This window comes from Mirounga angustirostris, unplaced genomic scaffold, assembly GCF_029215605.1.
Source record: "Mirounga angustirostris isolate CCGP_5_RB_7025 unplaced genomic scaffold, mMirAng1.0.hap1 SCAF_7, whole genome shotgun sequence".
In the NCBI taxonomy this organism is placed as follows: Eukaryota; Metazoa; Chordata; class Mammalia; order Carnivora; family Phocidae; genus Mirounga; species Mirounga angustirostris.
Window position 1 is genome coordinate 90,736,076 of NW_026991715.1, and position 20,141 is coordinate 90,756,216.

The following is a 20,141-nucleotide window of genomic DNA, read 5'->3' on the forward strand; positions in this document are numbered from 1 at the left end:
TGGAGACAATAATACCTATGTCCAAGGCATGAGGTGAGCATTAAATGAGATAATACAAATAAAGTGCTCAGCCTAGTGTTTGGCACGTAGTAGGTGCTCAGTACATATTAGCTGTCGTCATCATCACTGTCAGCAGCAGCAGCAGCAATATTAATTTTCAAAGCTCCCTCTCAAACATCACTCCCTCTATGAAATATCCCGGATCTCCTGGGTGAGATGTGGTGGTGTCTTCCTCTTCTGAGACCCATGGTACTTTCTAGGGCACCCTTGCCTGCCTCCAGCTCAGGTGCTCTGTCCAGCTATGTGTCTTTCCCTTCCTGATCACTCTGAGCTCCTTTCAGGGAAGGGCCTATATCTTGTTCATTTCCCTTATCCCAGAGCCTGTAACATCTCCTGGTTCATGGTAGAGCCTCATGACATATTTGTTGGGTTGAATTTAATGTGTATCAGCAAGTATGTGAGTATACGCATTCAGAGTATGATCCTGCGTGTCTAACTCTGAACTTAGGCGTCGTGTGAGTCTGCGTGAGCGTGTGTGCAGGCGTGTGTGTAGATATTTTGCCATATGCCTGTAGGAGTGCTGAGGTCGGGCAGGTTGCATGCAGTTGAGAATTTTGGACCGACCGCCAGGAGGCGCTCCTCAGCGGTTCTGCGGGAAACCTTGGTTTATCCCTGCGCGGGAAGGGTGGTGGTGGTGGTGGTGGTTGTGGGGTGGTGGTGGTGGTGGTGGTGGTTGTGATGCTGGGCTGGGGGAGGGGAGACAAAAAGGGGGAGAGGGAGGGGTGCTGCTGCAGCACGTTTCCGTGCCTTTAGAGCATCCAGGACCTAGGACACATCTTCAGCTTTCCCCTCCCGGCTTCCTCCCGAAGGCAGCGGAGGTATCTCTTCAGGCTTGGCCTTCTGAGCCCCAAGCGGTTTCGGGACTGGGCCCCGCCATCCGACAAGCAGATTCGGGCACCTGCAGTGTTTGTCCTTGTGGCTGTTTTTCTGTTCTTATGGCTCAAGTCCAGGCTATATTCACCGCAACTCAATCCAACACTCATCTGCTTTTCACAGGGGACCCTAAGGCTAATGGCGGTGGCAGAGACAGGGGATGTCCCTTTATCCCCCGCCCCACCCCCACTCTATGCCCCTGGAAAGGAGAAGCACTGGGGGAGGGGAAGGGGCAGTGGAAGATGGGAGGGGGTAGGGAACCGGCTCCCTCCGAAAAGCGAAAGTGGCGGGGGCTTCGCGGTTCCCCCGCAGTAGAGGATAAGAATCCTGGGGACCCTCTCCCAGTTCCCTTCGGAGACCAGCACAGCCAGCAGCTCTGCCCCGGAGCTCCCGGTTGGCCACTGAGAGCGCCCCTCCCCCAACACACAAAGCTCCAACCCCAAGACAGAGCCAGGTATCAAACTTTGATGGGGGAGGGGGCAGAGTGGGGCCCGCGAGGGCCTTAGATGGGATGGTAACTAATGACCCTAGGCAGAGAACGTGCGCTGACCAAACCTTGGCTGCTCCTCCTCCGAGGACAAATAGTCCCCTTGGACCCTCACCTCCAATAGACGTTTTAGGCTTTCCTCCCCTCCACCTTCGGCCGGTCCTCCCCCCTCCCGGCGCCCTCTGACTCACTCCGGGAGCCGGAAACCCTTCGGGGGCGGCTCCCTCCTCCCGCGCGAAGAGGGCTCTGGAGGGTTCCAGGTTAACCACAGCCTGAAGTAGCTTAGATCGACGTCCCCCCTCATCCCCAACCCCGTGAGCTCGAAGTTGTTCTCTAGGTTCAGACTTGAGTCTCCCGCCGCCCTCGAGGCGGTCCTGGCTCCCTGGGAGCCGGCTTGTTTCGGGCTTCTGCCCGGAGGTCTCCGGGTCAGGGGGTCCCACTCCCCCTTCCCAGTTTGCTCCGGCTTCACTCCCTTCCCTCCGCCCGCTCGTTTTCACCCTCGCGGGGAGCTGTCCTTTCAGCACCACGGCGAGCGCGCCCAGGAAAGTCCCAGCTGCTGCCGCGCAGCCGCCCTTTCCGGCTCCCGGCCAGTCTTGGGGAGCTGTCCCCTCGAAAGCCGTACTCCCCAGCCTCCCAGGCTGCCCTGCAGCCTCACAGCGAGAGCCGGGACCCTGTTGTCCACAGCCCGACTCCGCCCTCCCGGCCCGTGGTCAGCACCGACCTGGCGGTCCACGAAACCGTCTGAGCCACTGCAGGGCTCCGGGCGTACTCAGCGAGGCGGTTCCTTCTGCTATTCCAGCTTCCGCCGCCGCCTCGTGCAACTCCACCAGGCGAGCTGGGGCCGTGGCTGCTGCCGCGGGCGGCTGCCGGAGGCGCCCTCCAATCACGCCCCTCAGCCAGGCCCTGACGTGCTACCGCTCCCCTTCCAGATGGGAAATTCAAATCTCTCTCTCTCTCTCTCTCCCTCCCTCTCTCCCTCTCCCTCCCTCTCTCTCTCTCTCTCTCCCTCTCTCTCTCTCTCTCTCCCCCTGTGCCTCTCCCTCTTCTTTTCCTCTCCCCCCATCTCCTCCCTCTCTCCTCTCTCTTCCTCCTCCCCCTTCCTCTCCCTTTCCCATTCTTCCTCCTAATCCCCTCTCTTTTCTCTCTCCAGTCCCCTTCCTCCTCCATCTTTCGCTGTCCCCTCCCCACAAGACATCCCCCCTCCGCCTCCACCCCCCCTCCCGCCAATCCCCCCCTGCAGCCACCTGTTCTGGCCAGAGCTCTTAAGACCACAAGCTTGTTGCCTCACTGCACTGAGGGGAGGATGGAGGGCTCTTTAAAGCAAAACTCAAAGATCACCCGTTCAGGAAAGCCCTTCTGCTTCCTCCAGGAAGAATTGGTCACACTCTTCTCGGGATTTCTGCCACCCCTAGACACACCCGTTTCAGAGGCTCTGGTTCCTTTATTTGCTTGTCTCTTGCCTGTGAGCTCCTATAGGACAGACCACCATCAGATCATCTTTACAGCCCCTCAGCATCATGTCCTGGCACAGGATTACTCAAGAAACACTGATGGATCATGTGGGTAAGGTCCCAACAGGGGGTAAGGAATCCTTCATGTGGACCCTGAGGAAGAAAACTGCTGCAAAATTCAGTGTAAAATTCACTTGCCAATGCCTTGTAGAGCTGATATCCTGTGAAGAATAAGGAATCCTTTGGCAAACTTTATTCTAGAAGCCTATTTCTTTCTCTTGTATGCCCAGGGAAGAAAAGGGACCTCCAAAAGGCAGGGCAACATCTGCCCCCATCCCCCAGGACTTTCCTCCTCCTCTCACACTCATTTCTCATTTTATTACTGGCTCCTAATGAGCCTCTCCATCCTGCCTGCCATCTTTTGGCTCTAAAATGCTTCCTTTAATCCAGACCAATGTGTAAGAAAATGGCTTAGGAGAGGAGGGGCCTTGCATCAGGCCTTTGAAAGATTTGCAGGAGTTTATGCATCAATCAGGGTTATGTCAGAGTGGAGATGACTTCTGCCTCTGTAAGGGGATGGCTTCCTTCCAAGGAGGGGGCAGCAAGAGCTGCAGAGGTACAGGATTTGGGGGAGGAAGGAGGTATGATTTTGTTCCAAAAGGAGGGGACTGTTCCTTTGCACAAATTCACAGCAGAAACCTTAAAGCGAGGGACCTCCACAGGTCAGAGGCCTTTGGTAGAACCACCCTCCTTGCCTGTAGAGTCCTCTTCTGCGGCTCATCTCTGTTCTCCCCTTACAGGCTATGGGGTTTGGTATAAGGAAGACCCTTCATTTATGGCTGAGTTCTGTTTAACACTGTGTTGGTCCATCAGCATGCTTATTTTTAATTTTTCTTTCCTTTCCTGAGGCAGACACTAATGGAGGAGGGGCAGAGGGGAGGCTGTTTGATTAGAGTGACTTAGACTTGCCACTAATGCCTGAGGGGAGTTCTGGGCAGGGAGATCTGACATCATGCCATTTCAAGACTCATAGTCCTCCTCCTCTCTCTCCTTCTCCCTCCTTTCTCCCTGTTCTTCTAGAACAGAAGCTCAGTGAATGGGACCTGGCTGGCAGCACTCTAGTTACAATTGGGGTTTTTCCACAATGGGCTTTATCTTTAACGTAGACATCAACCCAGCTGGGCTAAAAATCCAACTCTCCTTCAGAAAAAAACTGAGCTCATTTCTGGACACTGTACTTTAAGATGGACTTAATAAACTTGTGTATGTTTAGGAGAGAAAGGATGGTTTGGTGGTGGGGGTCTGGAAATCAGATCAAATGAGGGAGAGTTGAAGGATTTGAAGATGTTTCACCTGGAGGAGAAGATGCTAAAGGGCAAGTCTTGCTCAGTTTGTCATTCCAATACTTAGCATGGTGCCTGGCAGAGTTGGTGCTAAGGAAATGCTTGTTGTATGAATGAATGACCACTGCAGGGAAAGAGGAGTACTATTGTTTTTACCAGTCCTGAAGACAGAATTAGGGCAAAGGCGGAAAGGTAAAGAGAGGCAGTCAGAAGCTCTACGAGAAAGAATCTTCTGTCAATTGGAGCTGTCCAGCCATAGCATGGACTGCCTCATATTAGGTAGTGAGTTCCCCATTCCCTGGAAAATGACAGTTGGGTGGCAGGTGACAACTAATGCCCCCTTTGAACTCAAGCTTCTGTGAGTCTATAAAAAATTGTATGAGCTGACATGAAATATGTCTAGCTGCAGAAAATCTTACTGGTGGATAAAAGGACAGCTCAGTCAAGCCTTGTTGGCTTCATCCTGTTGAATGATTGGGGGTAAATCAGGGCACTGTAGCCACTGATGCTTTCCATTGAAGAAAGATGATGGAGAGCTGAGTACTTGTTCCCTGTTCACTCTTGCCAGCCTAGACATAGTTCCTAAATACTGTCCATGTAGAAAAGTCACTAAATATTTTAGCCATTTCCTAATGATTATAATCCTACTAATCATAGCAACCATCAGGCCCCCATTATGTCTCAGGTGCTTAGTTTGGTGCTTTGCATAAATTACATTCTCTCCTTTAGTTCATACAAATCTCTATTTCCAAGACAGGGAAGTCGATCCCCTGGGAGATACAGTGAGTATTTGGCATAGCCAGAATTCCAGCCCAGGCCTGCTTGACGCTGAGCTCCAGGGTCCTTTCACCCCCCTGGGCTGTTTCTCTTCTGACACATCCCACAGCCTATGGAAATGTAACTTTTGCTCTGCAGATTTTTTTTTTACATTGACATTTATCATCTTCCCTGTTCTCCAGTTTCTCACCAAAAAAACCCCCCCAAAAACAAAAAAACCCAAACCTGTCTTGAATTCACACCCAGATTGGGGTCCTCATGTCATGTGGGTTGTCAGCATCTCCTTTATCTCCTGCATCTCTAATCCAGCCCGCTGTGAGTCCCCCCTCCCCCAGCCAGCCTCAGGTCCTTGCTGAGCCTGCTCTGTAGACAGCTTCTAAGAGTCGCCTGGTAAAATATGGATGTGGCTCTGCTAAAGGTGTCTTACCCTGGCTCATACTGAATCTCCACTTCTATTTATAAGCCCTGTGGTCTGGGGCAGGGGGCCAGATTTGAACAGATTTTTAAAATTATACATACATGCCTTGAATGTTCACTAGGAAAGCAATCAAGAGAGCTAATGTCAGTACTTTGTGTGCGGATTGAGGAACAGTGTGTGAAGAATGACAACTGTCAGAGCCCATAAATGCGGTGATCAGTGAGAATGGCGTTTGTCCAAAGGTCAGCCCATTTCTTTACTGCAGTTGTCTCAGTCCAGAGGGCACTCTGGATGCAATGCGGGATGTGAAGAAGAGCCTGCTGGCCGGGCTGGCCTCAGCTGGGAGTTGAGCTGGTGGGTGCAGGGAGGCATCTGAATGCTCCAGATGCTGACTCCACAACCTGCCATTCTAACTTGAGCCTGGAGGGGCAGAGTTGGTCTTGGTTTGAGGGGGTTGCCCGTGTGCCAGATGCAGAAACAGAACTGTGGGGGTGGTGCACAGGGAAGGGCTCCAGGCCACCTTGCTCATCTGATGAGCGCCTCCCTCCTTGTCACTGATAATGGCTAGGGTGCCATGGTCAGGATGTGAGGCCAAGGGCCTGGTCTGTCTCCTTCAACATGGAATGGCAGTGTGAAGGTAAACCCATTGGTGTGCAGTGGTGCATATGTGTGTGTGCCGGCCAGTGTGGGGCCATGCCGGTGGGCAGTGGGCAGCATCCACGTGGAGGGACACAGGTGCTAGCCAGACAGGTGTAGGTCTGTCGCCTTGTGATTCACAGCGTGTGGTGGTGTCTCCCTCCTGTTGGGGAGGGTCTCCGCTGTGAGTGCACCACCAGGTGTAAAGGCAAGTGGGCTGTTGTTACAGTGGAATATGTTAATGGCATTGTGCGATGGGTTGGGTGTAAGGCAAAGTTACCACCTGCAGCTGGGCAGGTTGTGCAGGGTACAAGCACAGAGGGTGCCACTGACTGTGGCAGCTGCAAAGGCTCTGGACATGTCACCATTTCTGTGTAATGGTGTATGTCTAAGTGTCACTGTCAACGAGAGATGACACAGGGGATAGGGTGCTACCATCAGTTTGACACGGGGCCATCATCGGTGGCAAGGGTGAAGGTGTAAGTGTGTCACAGCGGACTGGCACACGTGTCACTGTCATTGTGGGACAGAAAGGATGTGTATGTGCAGCCAGGAGTGTGTCATCACCACTGTGCAGGCATAAATGTGTCACTGAGTGTGACTGATTCCTCCTTTTCTATTTTTTCCCCCCACCACGGCGGCCCTTGGCAGCCCAACCTACTAGCTTCTGCCCCCCCGGGAAGCTGTATAAACCTTTGGATTCTCCGTTATCCACTTTTGTTTCCCAGAAAGAGGGTTCCAGGCTCCGCATCTGAACCCTGACTCATTGGTGTGGCACAGAGAGTGTGTGTGGGAATCCCCTGAGGAGCCCCTCTCTATCCCAGAGCCCTGCCCCCAACTCAGAGCCCCTCCCCAGCCCAGCATCCTCCTACCAGCTCCTCAGAGGTCCTCTGCTACCCTTCATCCCATCCCCACCCTCCCAGATCCAGGCACTCATTAGCATGTCAAAGCAGTCCTCTTGCAGCCCACGCAGTGTACCCTGGGATATCCCCACACTGTTAGCTCCCTCTCATCTTGAGCTTTCCTGAAACCTTACATTTTCATGTCTGCCACGCCAGTCTGTAGTTCCCCTACCATCCGGCATAGGGAGGATGTTTTGGTGATAAATCCTTCCTCCCTTGCCTGGTTCTTTTTCGAGCTCTCTGCTGGGGCTTCTGCCTCCCCTTCTCCAATGTAAGCCCTTCTGACTCTCCAGGATGTGGTTGGACCACCCTTTCCATCAGGAATTCTTCTGGTGACCCTAGATGCTCATGTCAGCCCAGAGCCAGACACTGCATCCCACCAAGCCTCCTCATCTGAGTCCTAGCCCTGGACTTGCTCAGACACAATGGGTGGAGCATCAGAGTTTGCCCCGTGTCCTGAAGAGGTCCCCTTTCCAGAATGTCCCTCCATCCTCGTCACACTTGGTCCCCTTTCCCTCCCCCATGTGAAGCTCATGCTCAGAAAGACAGTTTTTACATCTTAGAATCCTCTCCTTAGGCACATGGAAACAGAATAACAGAGTTCCAGAATACTAGAATCATAAGCAAAGACCTTTTTAGGATAACATTTAGAATCACAGAATCTAGAATGACAGGCTCTCTAAACGTTGTATGTCCAAGAGTGGCCCACTCTTCCTCAGAACCTCCAGGGTGGGAGACTTGTTAAAAAAGATTTTGGGGCCTCTTCCCATGTGGACCAAACCAAAATCTCTGAGATGGGATCCCAGGAATTTGCATCGGTATCAAGCCCCCAGGTGGTTTGGATACACCCACTAGTTGAAAAACCCTTGCCTTGGGCCACTGAAATCTGACACTCATGTGATTCTGGGCCGTGTTCTTATAGAAAAAAAGTACTGAATCATGAAATCATAGAATATTTTAGGATTCACAGAAGCTTAGATTCAACTAATTACACACATTCACTCACAACTCTAGGATCTTAAATTCCATGAATCTTAACACCTAGGATTAGGGAGTTGGAAGTGACCCTGGAGTGCGATTTTGTTCCTGTTCTAGGAGGAACTTTTCCTTTTCAGCCTCATCACTCCTTTTGGAATGGAAGGCTTTTTCCCCTGTCCCTTGCAGGACTGCCTCCACGGTGTCGCCTACATTTGTGAAGATAAATGTTCTTTCTGTCTTGGTGCAAAGGCAGCTGGTAGAACCCCTGCATTTTTGGGGCGAATGAGTTGGAAATGACTTCTGCTTTCCATTTAGGACCAGCACACCCTGGCCCACAGAACAGATCTTGCTCTTTGATAAAATGAATCTGAGGGAATATTTGAGGAACGTGGACAAGACAACAGAGGTTAATAAGCTCCTGGAGCTTCTGGTCAAGGAAATGAAAGAGCGAGAGAACGCCCGCCGAGGAATAGCAGAATGCTATTTTGGAGATTGATGGGCGTGTGTGTGTGTGTGTGTTTGGAGGGAAGTGGGGTGAAGGGAGGAGATGAAACATGCATAAGAAATCAGCAATGAAATGTAACTTTCTGGTCATCTAACGCAGCGTTCCCAGTTTACAAGTGGGGAAACAGAGGCCCAGAAAAGGGAGGGGTCTTTTTTTAATACCACGCAGCTGGTTAAGGAAACTCCTAACTCCAAGGTAAGAATTCCTTCTTAGTCACAACTCAGCATATAGCTCCACACTTCTTAAAACATGTGCGGCATGCCAAGCATTGTTGTAGGGATATTACGGACGTCAGCCCTCTCAGCTGCACGACAGCCCTGTGTGGCAGGTATTTTTCACTCATTCATTCATTCATCAAACATGTGTGGAGAGCCCACGCCACGCCAGGCACTTTCCTAGGCAGACAAAGATGTATAGGAAGTTTCAGAGTTTCTCTTCCCCTCGTTAGTCCACAGTGAGAGATGCATATACTCCGTAGAGTGATAGCGCGTGGACCGGTTCACGCACTCAAGATCCTTTCAGATTGGAGCCTCCGATGTGAAGCACTCAGAAGCAGGCGGGGGAGACATGGCCGCAAACAGTTGACAATAATACAACATGCTAAGTGCTGTCTAAGTGAAGAGGCAGCTCTGGGGAGCAGAATGAAATACACACAGCTTGCAAGCCAGATGGGACTGGAAGCCCAAAGCAGGGAAAGGACAGGGTGGCTGCCTCCTGGGGGGGCCACGTCATCTCAGGCTCCAGCCACCTAGAGATGGGGTTCAAGCTCAGCAGCCCTCTGTCCTGCCCCCACCCCCCAAGCCAGACGGTGTGACTTTTCTTTGAGACTCAGTTTCCTCCTCAGTGAAAGTGGGGGGATGATCCCATCCTCCCAGGGCGATTGTGAGGCTCACATAAAGACACCGATTAGGAAACAGCTGCCGAGCCTCAGGTATCATTGATTCTCTTTCTCTCCAGCACCCTAGTAATGTGGGAGTTTCATCTGGCGTTTGGGGCAATGGGACCATTAGACAAGACCTCCCTTTCCTGATCTTGGTCAGAGAACTCTGCTTCACGATTTCCTTGAGTTTGTTTAAGTTGGAATGAGGAAGAATAGAATTTGAAGCTTAGAGGGAAATAGGGGAGCTGTTTCTTCTACCTCTTCACCCCTTCTCTGGGCTTCTTCCCCTCCTGTGCGGCACACCAGGGACCGGGATATGGTGTTCCCAAATGGGAACCGCCTGAGGGAAGTCCAGAGGGTGCTTAGGCTTCAGGCTTAAGAACGGGAGGAATTTTCCACCTACAAATCTAAAAACAGCCGCTCTGTGCCACTCAACCTCCAGTTGTTTCTTTCTGGCAGGAAAACAAAATAAAACCAAACCACCTTTTTATTTGACAAACAAACAAAGGGTTGGAGACGTCTTGGGCAGATGAAGCCAGGGAAAAGTGGAAAGGGCTGAAAAGGAAGACATTTTCATTCACCACGCCTCTCACCGAAGTAGGTGATCCATAATCTTTATCTGATTTAATCCCCACACCAGCGCCTCCATTACCTTAAATGTCATCACCTCCACTTCGTATTCATATAGGGATATTCAGACTCAGAGAGGTTAAACACTTTGTTCGAGGTAACACAGCCCAGAAGTAATGGCATCAGCATTTGAGCGTGGTGTCTCTGCAGCTGGCCACATTTCCAGAGGGAGATTAAATGGGTTTCTGGGAGCTGAGCCTGGGTGTGTAGCTTCCGGGCAACTGGTCCCAGAGTTTGGGTGACCCTGCTAGGACACCTGTATGGGGACCTTGCCACAGACTGGTCCTTAATGGACTGAGGCTGTAGCTCAGGGCCCCTAGATTATGCCCTGTGGATTTGTATAAGAAGTCTCCTTCTGTGGCAGCCCTTTGCTCACTCTGCTCAGTTTGGTGCAGTCTAGCTCTTAACACCAGCTGTGTAACCACTGCTCCTGCCTTCAGACTGACTTTCTAATTGGAATTCCAGATCTGAAGGAGAATCATAGCTGTCTAAAACCTGGGTCTGACTATATCATTCCCATGCTTAAAACACGTGATGGTCACAGCTTATTTTGCCACCTAGCACCCACTCCTCCCTCATGTGGCACCAGCTTTGGAAGAGCCAAGGTGTGTATTTCATTTGAACCTAGGGGCTGATCACATGACCTGGACTGAGCCAATCAGCACATCAGTTCGGCAATAGGCACAGGGCCAAAGTCAGATCAGTCCCGGCCAGAGACACTCGATTCTGGAACTTTGCTTGAGCTAAGGGAAATGGACTCTCCTTTGAGGTCCACTGTGATGTGAACTGAGGTTCTCAGGAGCCACCGCATGGAGCCTCAGAATGGGGACCAGCTTAGAGCCAGCAGAGTCCAGAAAAGAGAGCGGGGAACCTTATTAGCCTGGTGGCATCGTTTACACCTTGGATCAAGCTGTGCCTGCAGCTCTCCTAGGTCTGGTCATTTTTATGAGCCAATAACTACCCCTTCCCCTTTGTTCTTGTTAAAGCAACCAAAAGGATCTTAATTACTTTTGATGCAAAAATCCTTTGATGTCTTCCTGTTGCTTTCAGGAGAAAGTTCAAATCCTTTAAATTGGCTTTTAAGTAGATGCTTAAATAGATTGGCTTTTAGAGTCCTCCATGATCCGACCCTGACCTCTGTCTCCAGCCACCTGTGTTCCATGTTGCTCCTGGACATGCTGTCACCTGGTGTTTCTGAGCATTTGCGCATGCTGTTTGCTCCTAGAGGAATGGCCTTGTCTGCTGTGTTCACTTGGCAAGCCTCTATGTTGACTATCATGGCTCAGCCAATGCATAAAGAAATCCCTCCTGGGACACAGGATTGAAACAGAGGCTTCCTGTGTGCTCCCACGTGGACCTTTACCTTGTAGCACCAATGAAACTCAATTTGGCACTTAAGGTTGGTTTCCTTGTCTGACTTCCTCCCTAGATTATGGACTCTTTGAGGATGGAGACTCCTTGAGGATGAGGGATGCATTCACTCAGCAAATACGTAGTGAGCACCTACTACATGCCAGAGACCCCTCTAGGTGCTGGGGAAACAACAGTGAAAAAAATATACAAATTTCCATCTCTTGTCTGGCAGGGGAAGCAGAGGCTGATTGAGGAACCCACATGGGGTCCGGGTCATTTCAGAGAGTGGTAGGCCTATGACATAATTAGACAAGGGGATGCCTGCTTCCTGTCTCTGGGCCTGGAGCCTTGAGGAGGGCCAGGCTCAAAACAGGCCCTCAGGAAGTGACCATTTAATGAATGAATAAGTAACATCCCCAGACACCCCTGGTACCCCTCAGCCTTTCTTTATGACTCTACCAGCAACTCTGGACTCTATCAGAACCTCTTTGATAGTCATTTATTGCCTGTTTGCAGCCTACACCCCCTCTTGGGGTATAGTTATATAAATGACATTTTTTAAATGTGTACGACACTCACCTTTCCTGATGGGAGTTGAACAAGAGCCACGTTCTCTTTGACTTTATGGTGCGGCTCCATCCCTGCCTTGGTCCAGCATTGGAAAGCTGTATGCTCCTTTGCCTGACTTTGATCAAGGCTCCTTGTCTGTCTCCTCCACAGGCCTGTTGCCAGCCCTTTGATCATCTCTGTGACTCTCTTCTGGGCTTTATCTGGCTCCATTAAGATGATGAAGCTTAATCCTGCTTGTGTCACTCCCATGCTCAAAAGCTTTCGATGACTCACTATTGCCTACGGCATCAAGTCCAGACCCATGAGGGCTTCCCTTGATCTGACTTCCGCCTCCTTGGCAACCTGTTTACCACCACTGCTCTCCTACATAGTGCTCATTGCTACAGAGCACTCAGCACCTCTGATGTTCATTTTATTCCTCTATCAATTTACACATCCGTGGTTGTCTCCTTGCACTGGATCGTAAACTGTTTGAGGGCAAAGATCATGTCTTGCTCATCCCCGAGTCACCAACATCAAACCCAAAGCCTTCTCCATTATGAACGCTCCGCCAATCTTGCCAGAGGTGAAATCTGTACATGGCATGGCCCTACCTGCTGGCAGTTGAAATGGCTTGTCCTGGCCCATGAGTCTTGAGGTCCCCCTCTCAGGGGCAGACTTAGTCTCCTTATTGGGCTAGAGACCACAATAGTAATTCTGGCATCCTTGTTTAAATCTTGTACTTGTCCCCCACTCCTTTTTTTTGCATTCTTAATCCATACACATAGCCCCATGATTTCCTTCTGTGCTTTCGCCTCATCACTGTGGCATTTTGTCACTGGGATGTTTTTGGTGTCATTTGCTGTGTTGACATACATTTTTGGCCTGTTTGCTATCTCTTTGGAGTCCCTGTCCTTCCCTACTCTTAGGCTTTATGGTCTGGGTGGAGCTAACTCCATGCCCCACTTCCAAGGGTGAGCATTAGACCCATAGCAGCCAATTAGAACGGTATTAGCTGTGGCCACAGTGCTTGACTCAGGGATGGCAAGTGATACATCTAAGCCAATGAGAGCCAGCCCTGGGACTTTAGCTAGAACCAGTGGGAAAGACACTTTCTATCTCTATAGGATTTGCAGAGCTGGCAGAATGTGGGCCTGAGCAGCTGGGCTGTGTTGCCATCACCCAGGGACAGCATGCCAGAAGGTGATGCCAACACAGAGAAGAACAGAGCCAAGGGGAGGAGAGGAGACAAATTTCTGATGACAGTGTGTGAGTGCCCAGTTCCTGATGTGGCTTTAAGCCTCATCTTCTCCTGTACTTTTCCGTTGTGTGATCAATCAAGCTTGCCTTTCTATTTGAGTTGTTTTGAATGAGGTTTCTGTCTCTGCCACCTAGGAGAAACCTGCTGGAATCTGTAACTTGGGACTGTGTGTCCCTTCCTGCAGAAAACTTCTGATCAAGCAGGACCTGACTCCGGAAGGACCCTTCATTTAACATTCTCATGTTCCAAGAAGGAGCTGATCACCCTGGTCCCAGTTCTCTGTCTCGAAGCCGCCTCCTCATTTGCACAGAACAGTCCCACGTCGTGCTGATTTAAGGGAGAGAAGGGGCTCACACTGTGGGTCCCTACTCAAAGCTTTGCCCAGGTTCAAATTTCATATCCACAGATCCCAGTTGATGTATCCCTAGCCCCTCAAAAATGCACACTTTTTTTTTTTTTTTTTTTTTTTTTTTTGCCAACAGCTCTGCAATTTCACCCTTGAGTGGCATCAGTGTTCTTGGGCGGGTGCCATCCGTTCCTGGCAATTTGTCTGCATCTTGTTTGTCAATTGGAGTTGGAACATTTGACTGCCAGAGCAGTGCTTTGGCGCTCCTACTTCCAAAAGACAGTTTGGGAGCAGGAATTGCTCTGAGGTCCTCCTCAGTCATGGCTGAGGCTGAGGCTCTCAGATGTTCCGGATATCTTTTTTTCATCTCAGAGCTCTCTCCCAGAGCTACGATCATCAAACATCTCACCGGTCCTTTATCTGACCTGCTTTCCATCTGATGGATTTGAAAGACCTCTGATCCTGGGCCCTATGGTCCATCTCAAGATGACTTTTGGGGTGTCTTTGGAATGCATCCTTTCAAGGCCCCATGGCTCCAGGTAGGCTTTCTGATTCTAAGTCATCAGTTTTTAAACATTTCCCAAAAGATTCCTCTCTCTTTGCAATAGCCTCTCCTTAGCTTGTTGTGAGGTTGGAGGGAGGAGGTTATGTGCTATCTTGGGATGCCACCATCTCAACATGGAGATTCTATGGTCACTGTGGTAGGAAGGGATAGCTGGAGTGTCACAGAGTTCCCTGCAGCCCAGCTGGGAGGTGATCTTGCAGGCTTGCTTCTGTTTGCTCCTCCAGATCCACTCCCCCTACCATATCTGTGCCCCGGAGGCTGGCCTGTGTGGACCAGTCAACAGGTTCCCTTTGTCCTCTGGTTGGCTTCTATCAACAGGAGGTCCTGGCAGGGTTTGGAGGCAGGAGGACAACAAGATCAGAGTGTCCCTCGGCTGAAGGCCACTGCTCCTGGCAGCGGTCCTTCCTACACAGGTCCCCTCTGCAGGCTTGGCAACCACTCCCTCCTTGTCCTTCAGGCTTAGAGGTGGTAATGGCTCTGCACTAAGCCTGGCCCTGGGGAACTGTTCTATCCCTTGTGAAATCTGTCTGCTCTGCCCACCCCTTCATGAAGCTCTGCTCAAATGGCCCACATGGAACGTTCCATGTTTCCAGCCAGGATTCTCACTGGTCTTGACACTTCTGCTCACCATTCACTGGCCAGAGCTAGAGCCTTGGGCCAGCCGATTGCAAGGGGCTGGGGCGTGCGGAGCTGCTTGTGCTCAGGGAGAGAGTTAGGACAGGTGTGGGCGTGCCCCGGCCATCTCCATCACAGGCAGACAGCTCCCAGTCATCAGCTCGGAGCACTCTGGGGGCCTGCTGAGTTCCCGCACCTCCTATGGCATACTGCTCTTCAGAGCTTCTCTCCCGGGGCATAGCAGAATGCAAGGAGCTCCTGCACTGACTTGGCTGGGTTTTCACCGTGTGACTTTGGGCAAGCCAGCCTCCCTCTCCAGGCCTACGTTTCACTCATCTGCAAAAGGATATTGTACTTCTGTGGCAGGCACCCTGCAGGGCTTAGACAGTGCAGACACAGGCCCTGGCACATGAGGCTTGCAGGAAATGGCAGCTAGAATTAACCATCACATCCATGCCTTGGACAGATCAGCGTCTATACACTCATTTAACACTGTTCCCTGAGCACCTGCTCTGGGCTGGGCATGTCTCCGTGCTGGAAGACAGAGTGAACCAGGCGGAGGAGGTCCTGCCTTGCATGGTGTTTCTGGTGGGAGTGGACAGGCAATGAACAAATAAATAGATAATTCAGAGAGTGGTGAGTGCTCTGAAGAAATAAAACTGGGTGATGTGAGAAAGAAAGATGGAGCAGGGTGTCTGGGAAAGCTTCCTGGAGATGACATTTGAGCTTGATATGAAAGAGTGGAAGAGGCCTGTGTGAAGATCTGGGGCAGAAGGTTTGGCCTCAAGGAGGTTCCCCCAAGCTGGGTGAGAACTTGGCCCGTTCCTGGGACAGAATGGAGCCCAGGAAGGGGGAGTGTGGGGAATGAGGGGGAGAGTCGTAGTGGTAGTACCCGAGAACAGAGAGGTGGGCTGTCCAGGTCCTGTGGGTCCTTGTCAGACAGGGGGAGGGGCCTGGATGTTATCGAACTGGAATGGGGCCTTCCATCAGGAGGTTTTAAGGAGCAGGTGCAACCTGCAGCGAGTCTCTGGTTGAATTCTCCTGTCTCCAGTCCCAAGTCCTCTTCCTCTGACCTCATTTGCCTAGACAATTTTTTCTTTCCTTTCCTCGTCTTTCCTTTCCTCTCCTTTCCTCTTTCTCTTTCTTTTTTTTCTTTGAGTAGGCTCCACGCTGGAGCCCAACATGGGGCCTGAACTCACCATCCTGAGATCATGACCAGAGCTGAGATCAAGAGTCGGGCACTTAACCGACTGAGCCACCCAGGCGCCCCAACAATTTCTTTAACAAATTGCCATTTTTAGAGAGCTAAGAGCCTCTGTCAAAGATCCAAGCAGGTCCCTTCCTCAATTCTAGGGAAACCGGGGCCCACCACCCCAGGGGTCCCGCCCTGATCCACCTGAGGGTGACCACAGCCACCCTCCCCCCAGCCCTGAGAGCCTATTGTGTTTCAGGCGTCACGGGCCCTGCGCATGCGCTATCTCCTTTCCTGGGCCCCATCTCCCCGTAGGCTGCTGTTACCATCTCTTTGGTTCTGTAGATGAGGAAACTGAGGACCCAGCATCTCCCACTCCCTGCTCACCTCAGGACGTGGCTCCCTCCTCCCGCAGCAGCCCACACGGCACCCTGTAAATAACTGCATGTTCCCAACACCTCTCCTCCTTCTCCTTGGAAACCTGCTTTCTCTTTGGACTCCGGCTGCAGGGCTGTGAGATTCCCCGCTTGGCTCAGTGCGGAGCCTGGCGGCAACGTGCATCTGAAGACCTGGGCGGGCGGGCGCTTTCGTTCACTAGCTGGGTGACCTTAGGGAGGTCACTTCACCTCTCTGAGCCTCAGTTTCCTCACCGGAAGCGCGGGGGGGATAGTGGCTCACTTCCGTGATGGAGATTAGATGAGGACTTGTACACAGGTTCCTGGCTGAGTGTGGAACACACGCGGGTGCCTAATGAAAATGTTTCCTCTTTTCATCCTTCTCTCGTTCTCCTTTCCTTTTTTTCCTTCCCTAATCCGTTCTGCCTCCTAGATGTTTTGGGGGGAGGTCCGGGTCCATACACTGGGATGCCTGCAGGGTCAGGCAGGTGACAGAGAGGGGTCGCTGCTGGACTCCTTGGTAAGGGCAGGGGAAGAAGCCAGCTTCTGGAGCAGACCTGCACAGAGCCTGTAACCTGGGGGAGGCCAGTCCCAGGGATGATGTGGCCTGGGTTGTCCAGGGGTCTCTGATGCCTCCTCCTGGAGCTCCCCCAGATTGCAGGATTCATTTACTTAGATTTCAAGAACGAGACTTTCATATTTACATTTCATTTCACCAAGTGGAAGGGAGAAGTCAAATGTGGCCTTTCCCTGGCTTTTGGTAGATCTTCTGGAAGGAATGGGAAGGGGCTTTACCTGTGGGGTGGGGTGAATCAACGTGACCCTTGATGTCCAGAACCTGTGGAATGATGATAATAACAGGAGCTCCCTTCATCGAGCTACTTTGTGCTATGTGCTCTCTATATCCTACCTTGTTTAAGCTGCCCAACAACCTTATGAGGTGAAGAATTAGTATTATGCCCATTTCACAGATGAGGAAAGAGGCAGAGAGAGGACAAGGAACCTTGTCAAGATCACACAGCTAGAAGGTGCCATTGAGGATTTGCATCCAGGCTGTCTGGTCCTGGGGTCTGCACTCACCTCTCTGCTCTTCTGGGACTAGAAAGTCAGAATGGGAGATGGGACTCACTCCTCGGTTGGGTGTAGGGTGAGGAGACCCTAAGTGGTCATTCAGCAATCTCAGTGTGTCACCGACTGCTGCGCATGGCACCCTGTGTCTCTGTGTACTTGCTGTGGTGGACATAGGTTGTCTTAGGTTGCCCTATAGCCTCTCTTCTGTACAGCAGCTTAATATTCCTTTGGTGATCTACCCTTCCCTTATTCTCTGGCCATGTGGTTTGGATGGAGTCCTCCAATCCTCTTTCATTCAAGCTCTTGGAACTGGTGCATAATCCAAGCCTAGGATGAAGGTATGGACATATGGCTTGACATGGTCCTGTAAGACTCAGTCATGGAAATTGTTCTGGAAATGTTAGAAAAATTCTTCTTCTGTTGGAGTTACTGAGCTAAGAAAGTGTGAGCTTGGAGCTGCAAGGTCATGGGGTGAAAGGAGCCTGTGTAAGGGGGAAGCCAATCCAGATTGAAACAGAACTGATAGAGAGAGAGAGAGACTGAGCCCTGAGGATATTGCATGACTCCTGGATCAAGCTCTTCCTGAAATCCAGAATCTGCCCTTGACTTTTTTAGTTACACTAACTAATACAACCCTTTTTTTGCCCTTAAGGCATTTTGATTGCCTTTTTCTATCACCTCTATCAATCCTAAGATTGGGTTGGCTGGCATCGTGCTAATTACTCCATCTATGTTATTACATTTAATCCAACAAGGTAGTTGATACGGTGCCCATTAGGCAGATGAGGGAACTGAGGTTCAGAGAGACTTTTATTGGTTAAGGTGTCACAGCTAGTACATGACAGAGCAAGGATTAGACCCCAGGCATTTTGACTCTAGACTGCAGCTGGATCACTCTGCTGTATGGTAGGAGGTTGGTTTTACCACTCCCCACTCCTCAAGTACCTCTTATAATGTCTCCTCTCCAGGTCACATCAGACTGCTCCCCCTGCTTCTACTCTCATCCCCTTTAATCCCCCCTTCCTCAGAAGCCTTCCCTGGCTACACCCTCAGACTAAGCTCTGTTTCCTGGTAGACATTTTTATGGCACAAGGTACTTTTCATCTTAGCTCAACTGAACTTCAATAATGATTTGTTCCAGGTTTGTCTCTTCCACTGGATGGGAGTCCCACAGGGGCAAAGATGACGTCTGTTTGCCCAGTGTTGCAGCGTTGAAGCCTGGCATAGTGCCTGGACCGTGGTGGGCACCTGGTAAATGTTTGCTGAATAAATGAAGTGTGCAGCTTTTCTCACTCCCACTGCGGCCCTGCATCATTGTACACCTGTTTGACTGCAGTGTTGTATCATTCTGACACTGCAGAATTCGCTTGTGCTCTGCTGTATTGTAGGGTCCCTGTGATCTTGGATGCTTCCTTATCTTTGTGGAAATACGGACAGATGGTTTTGCCGACTAGGCAGTGAGTTCTTTGAAGACTAAAGCAGAGTCTCCGACAATCATCCCTTGATAGTAGTAATAATACAAACAACAATGATACAAGGAATAATACTAATTAGGAGCACTTACCATCTGCCAGGCACGGCCCTGAGGGCTTTACATGCATTACCTTAGTGAATCTTGATCTCAACTGTATGCGAATGTACTGTTATGACCCCATTACACTTACGGGCAAACTAAGGCTCAGAGAAGTTATGTGGCTTCTTTTGCTTCAAAAGGAGGGCTGCCTCATGCAATCAAAAGAGAACTTGTTTTTCCAGTGACTTTAATGGAGGACGGCCAGTAAGAATAGCATAAAGGCTGAAGGGGAGCCAAAAGGTTGACCCAGCTGGTGGAGGCCTGGCTGTGCCCTGCTGAAAGGAGGAGAGTCTTTGTTGCGAGGGTCAAAGGAGGGACAAGCATTCAGGAGAGAGGGTAACCCTCAGAGTGAGGGAGCAGGGGTGGGGGGAAAGGAGAGCTCAGGGGTGTTGGACAAAGGGCACCAGGCATGAAGCTGGAGGGTCCGGGCTCCTACCCTGGCTTAGCACTTCCTGGCTGTGTGACCTGCGGCAAGGCACTGTACCTCTCTGAGCCCACTGCGGTACTGAGGCCAGCCGTGACATAGCACCTGGCAACTGCCTAGCCAGTGCCTGACAAAGAGTAACAGGTCCTGTGTATGTGGTGGAGGCTGCTGCCATGCTTCATCTGCATGAACTTGGCTCATCCTCTCGACTACCCGAGGATGAGGGCCCCTTGATGATCCCCTTCTGCAGAGGAGGAGACTGGGTAGGGCAGGGCAGCCATTTGCTCAGGGTCACTCAGCACGTGCAAGGCAGCTGGATCTGAGTTCTGGCTGGGTGGTTCCAGAACTTCCGCCTTATCATTTGGGTCTTCTCAAGGATTGAACTTGGATCTCAGTGAGAGAAGGGGCTGGGGGAGGCAGTTGCTCACTTTGTGCTCTTGCCTCTTTTGGCAAGTCTCTGTACTCATGGTTTTACCTTCGAGGGACAATTCCCCTTTGCCCCAGCATATCTCAGGGGGCAGTGGACAGACATTTGTCAGCAAGCCTGTGGTGGCCCCGGGCTGGCAGTGGGGCGCAGCCTGCCCAGCAGGAGACAGGAGCAGGGGCGTGGGCACCAGGTTTCACCGTGGTGGGGCTGCAGTGCGGGGCCAGCGCCAGGCCTGGGCCAGAGGGTAGGAGCCCGCACTTCTGCCTCGCGCACAGAAGTCGCTCCTCTGCGGTTTTCGCCACATCTACACACCACCTCTGCTATTTACTTAACATTGCCCTCTAATTTCACTCACTTGCAAAAATAAAACCCTTCATTGCGTTTACTTAAAAAGGAAACCTCATCCTGCCACTTCATACCAGAAAACCAG

At 51.2% G+C, this 20,141-nt stretch overlaps 1 protein-coding gene across 1 annotated transcript in view; it reads left to right on the forward strand.

Annotated features, from left to right (window-relative positions):
* Nucleotides 1–18,581, forward strand: part of THOC3 (THO complex subunit 3) — a 100,777-nt gene extending 82,196 nt beyond the window's left edge. The window contains exon 6 of the mRNA XM_045900913.2: nucleotides 18,429–18,581. Coding sequence (XP_045756869.1) covers nucleotides 18,429–18,502 — 74 coding nt within the window. The 3' untranslated portion in view covers nucleotides 18,503–18,581. The remainder of the gene's footprint in view (nucleotides 1–18,428) is intronic.
* Nucleotides 18,582–20,141: the final 1,560 nt, after the last annotated feature.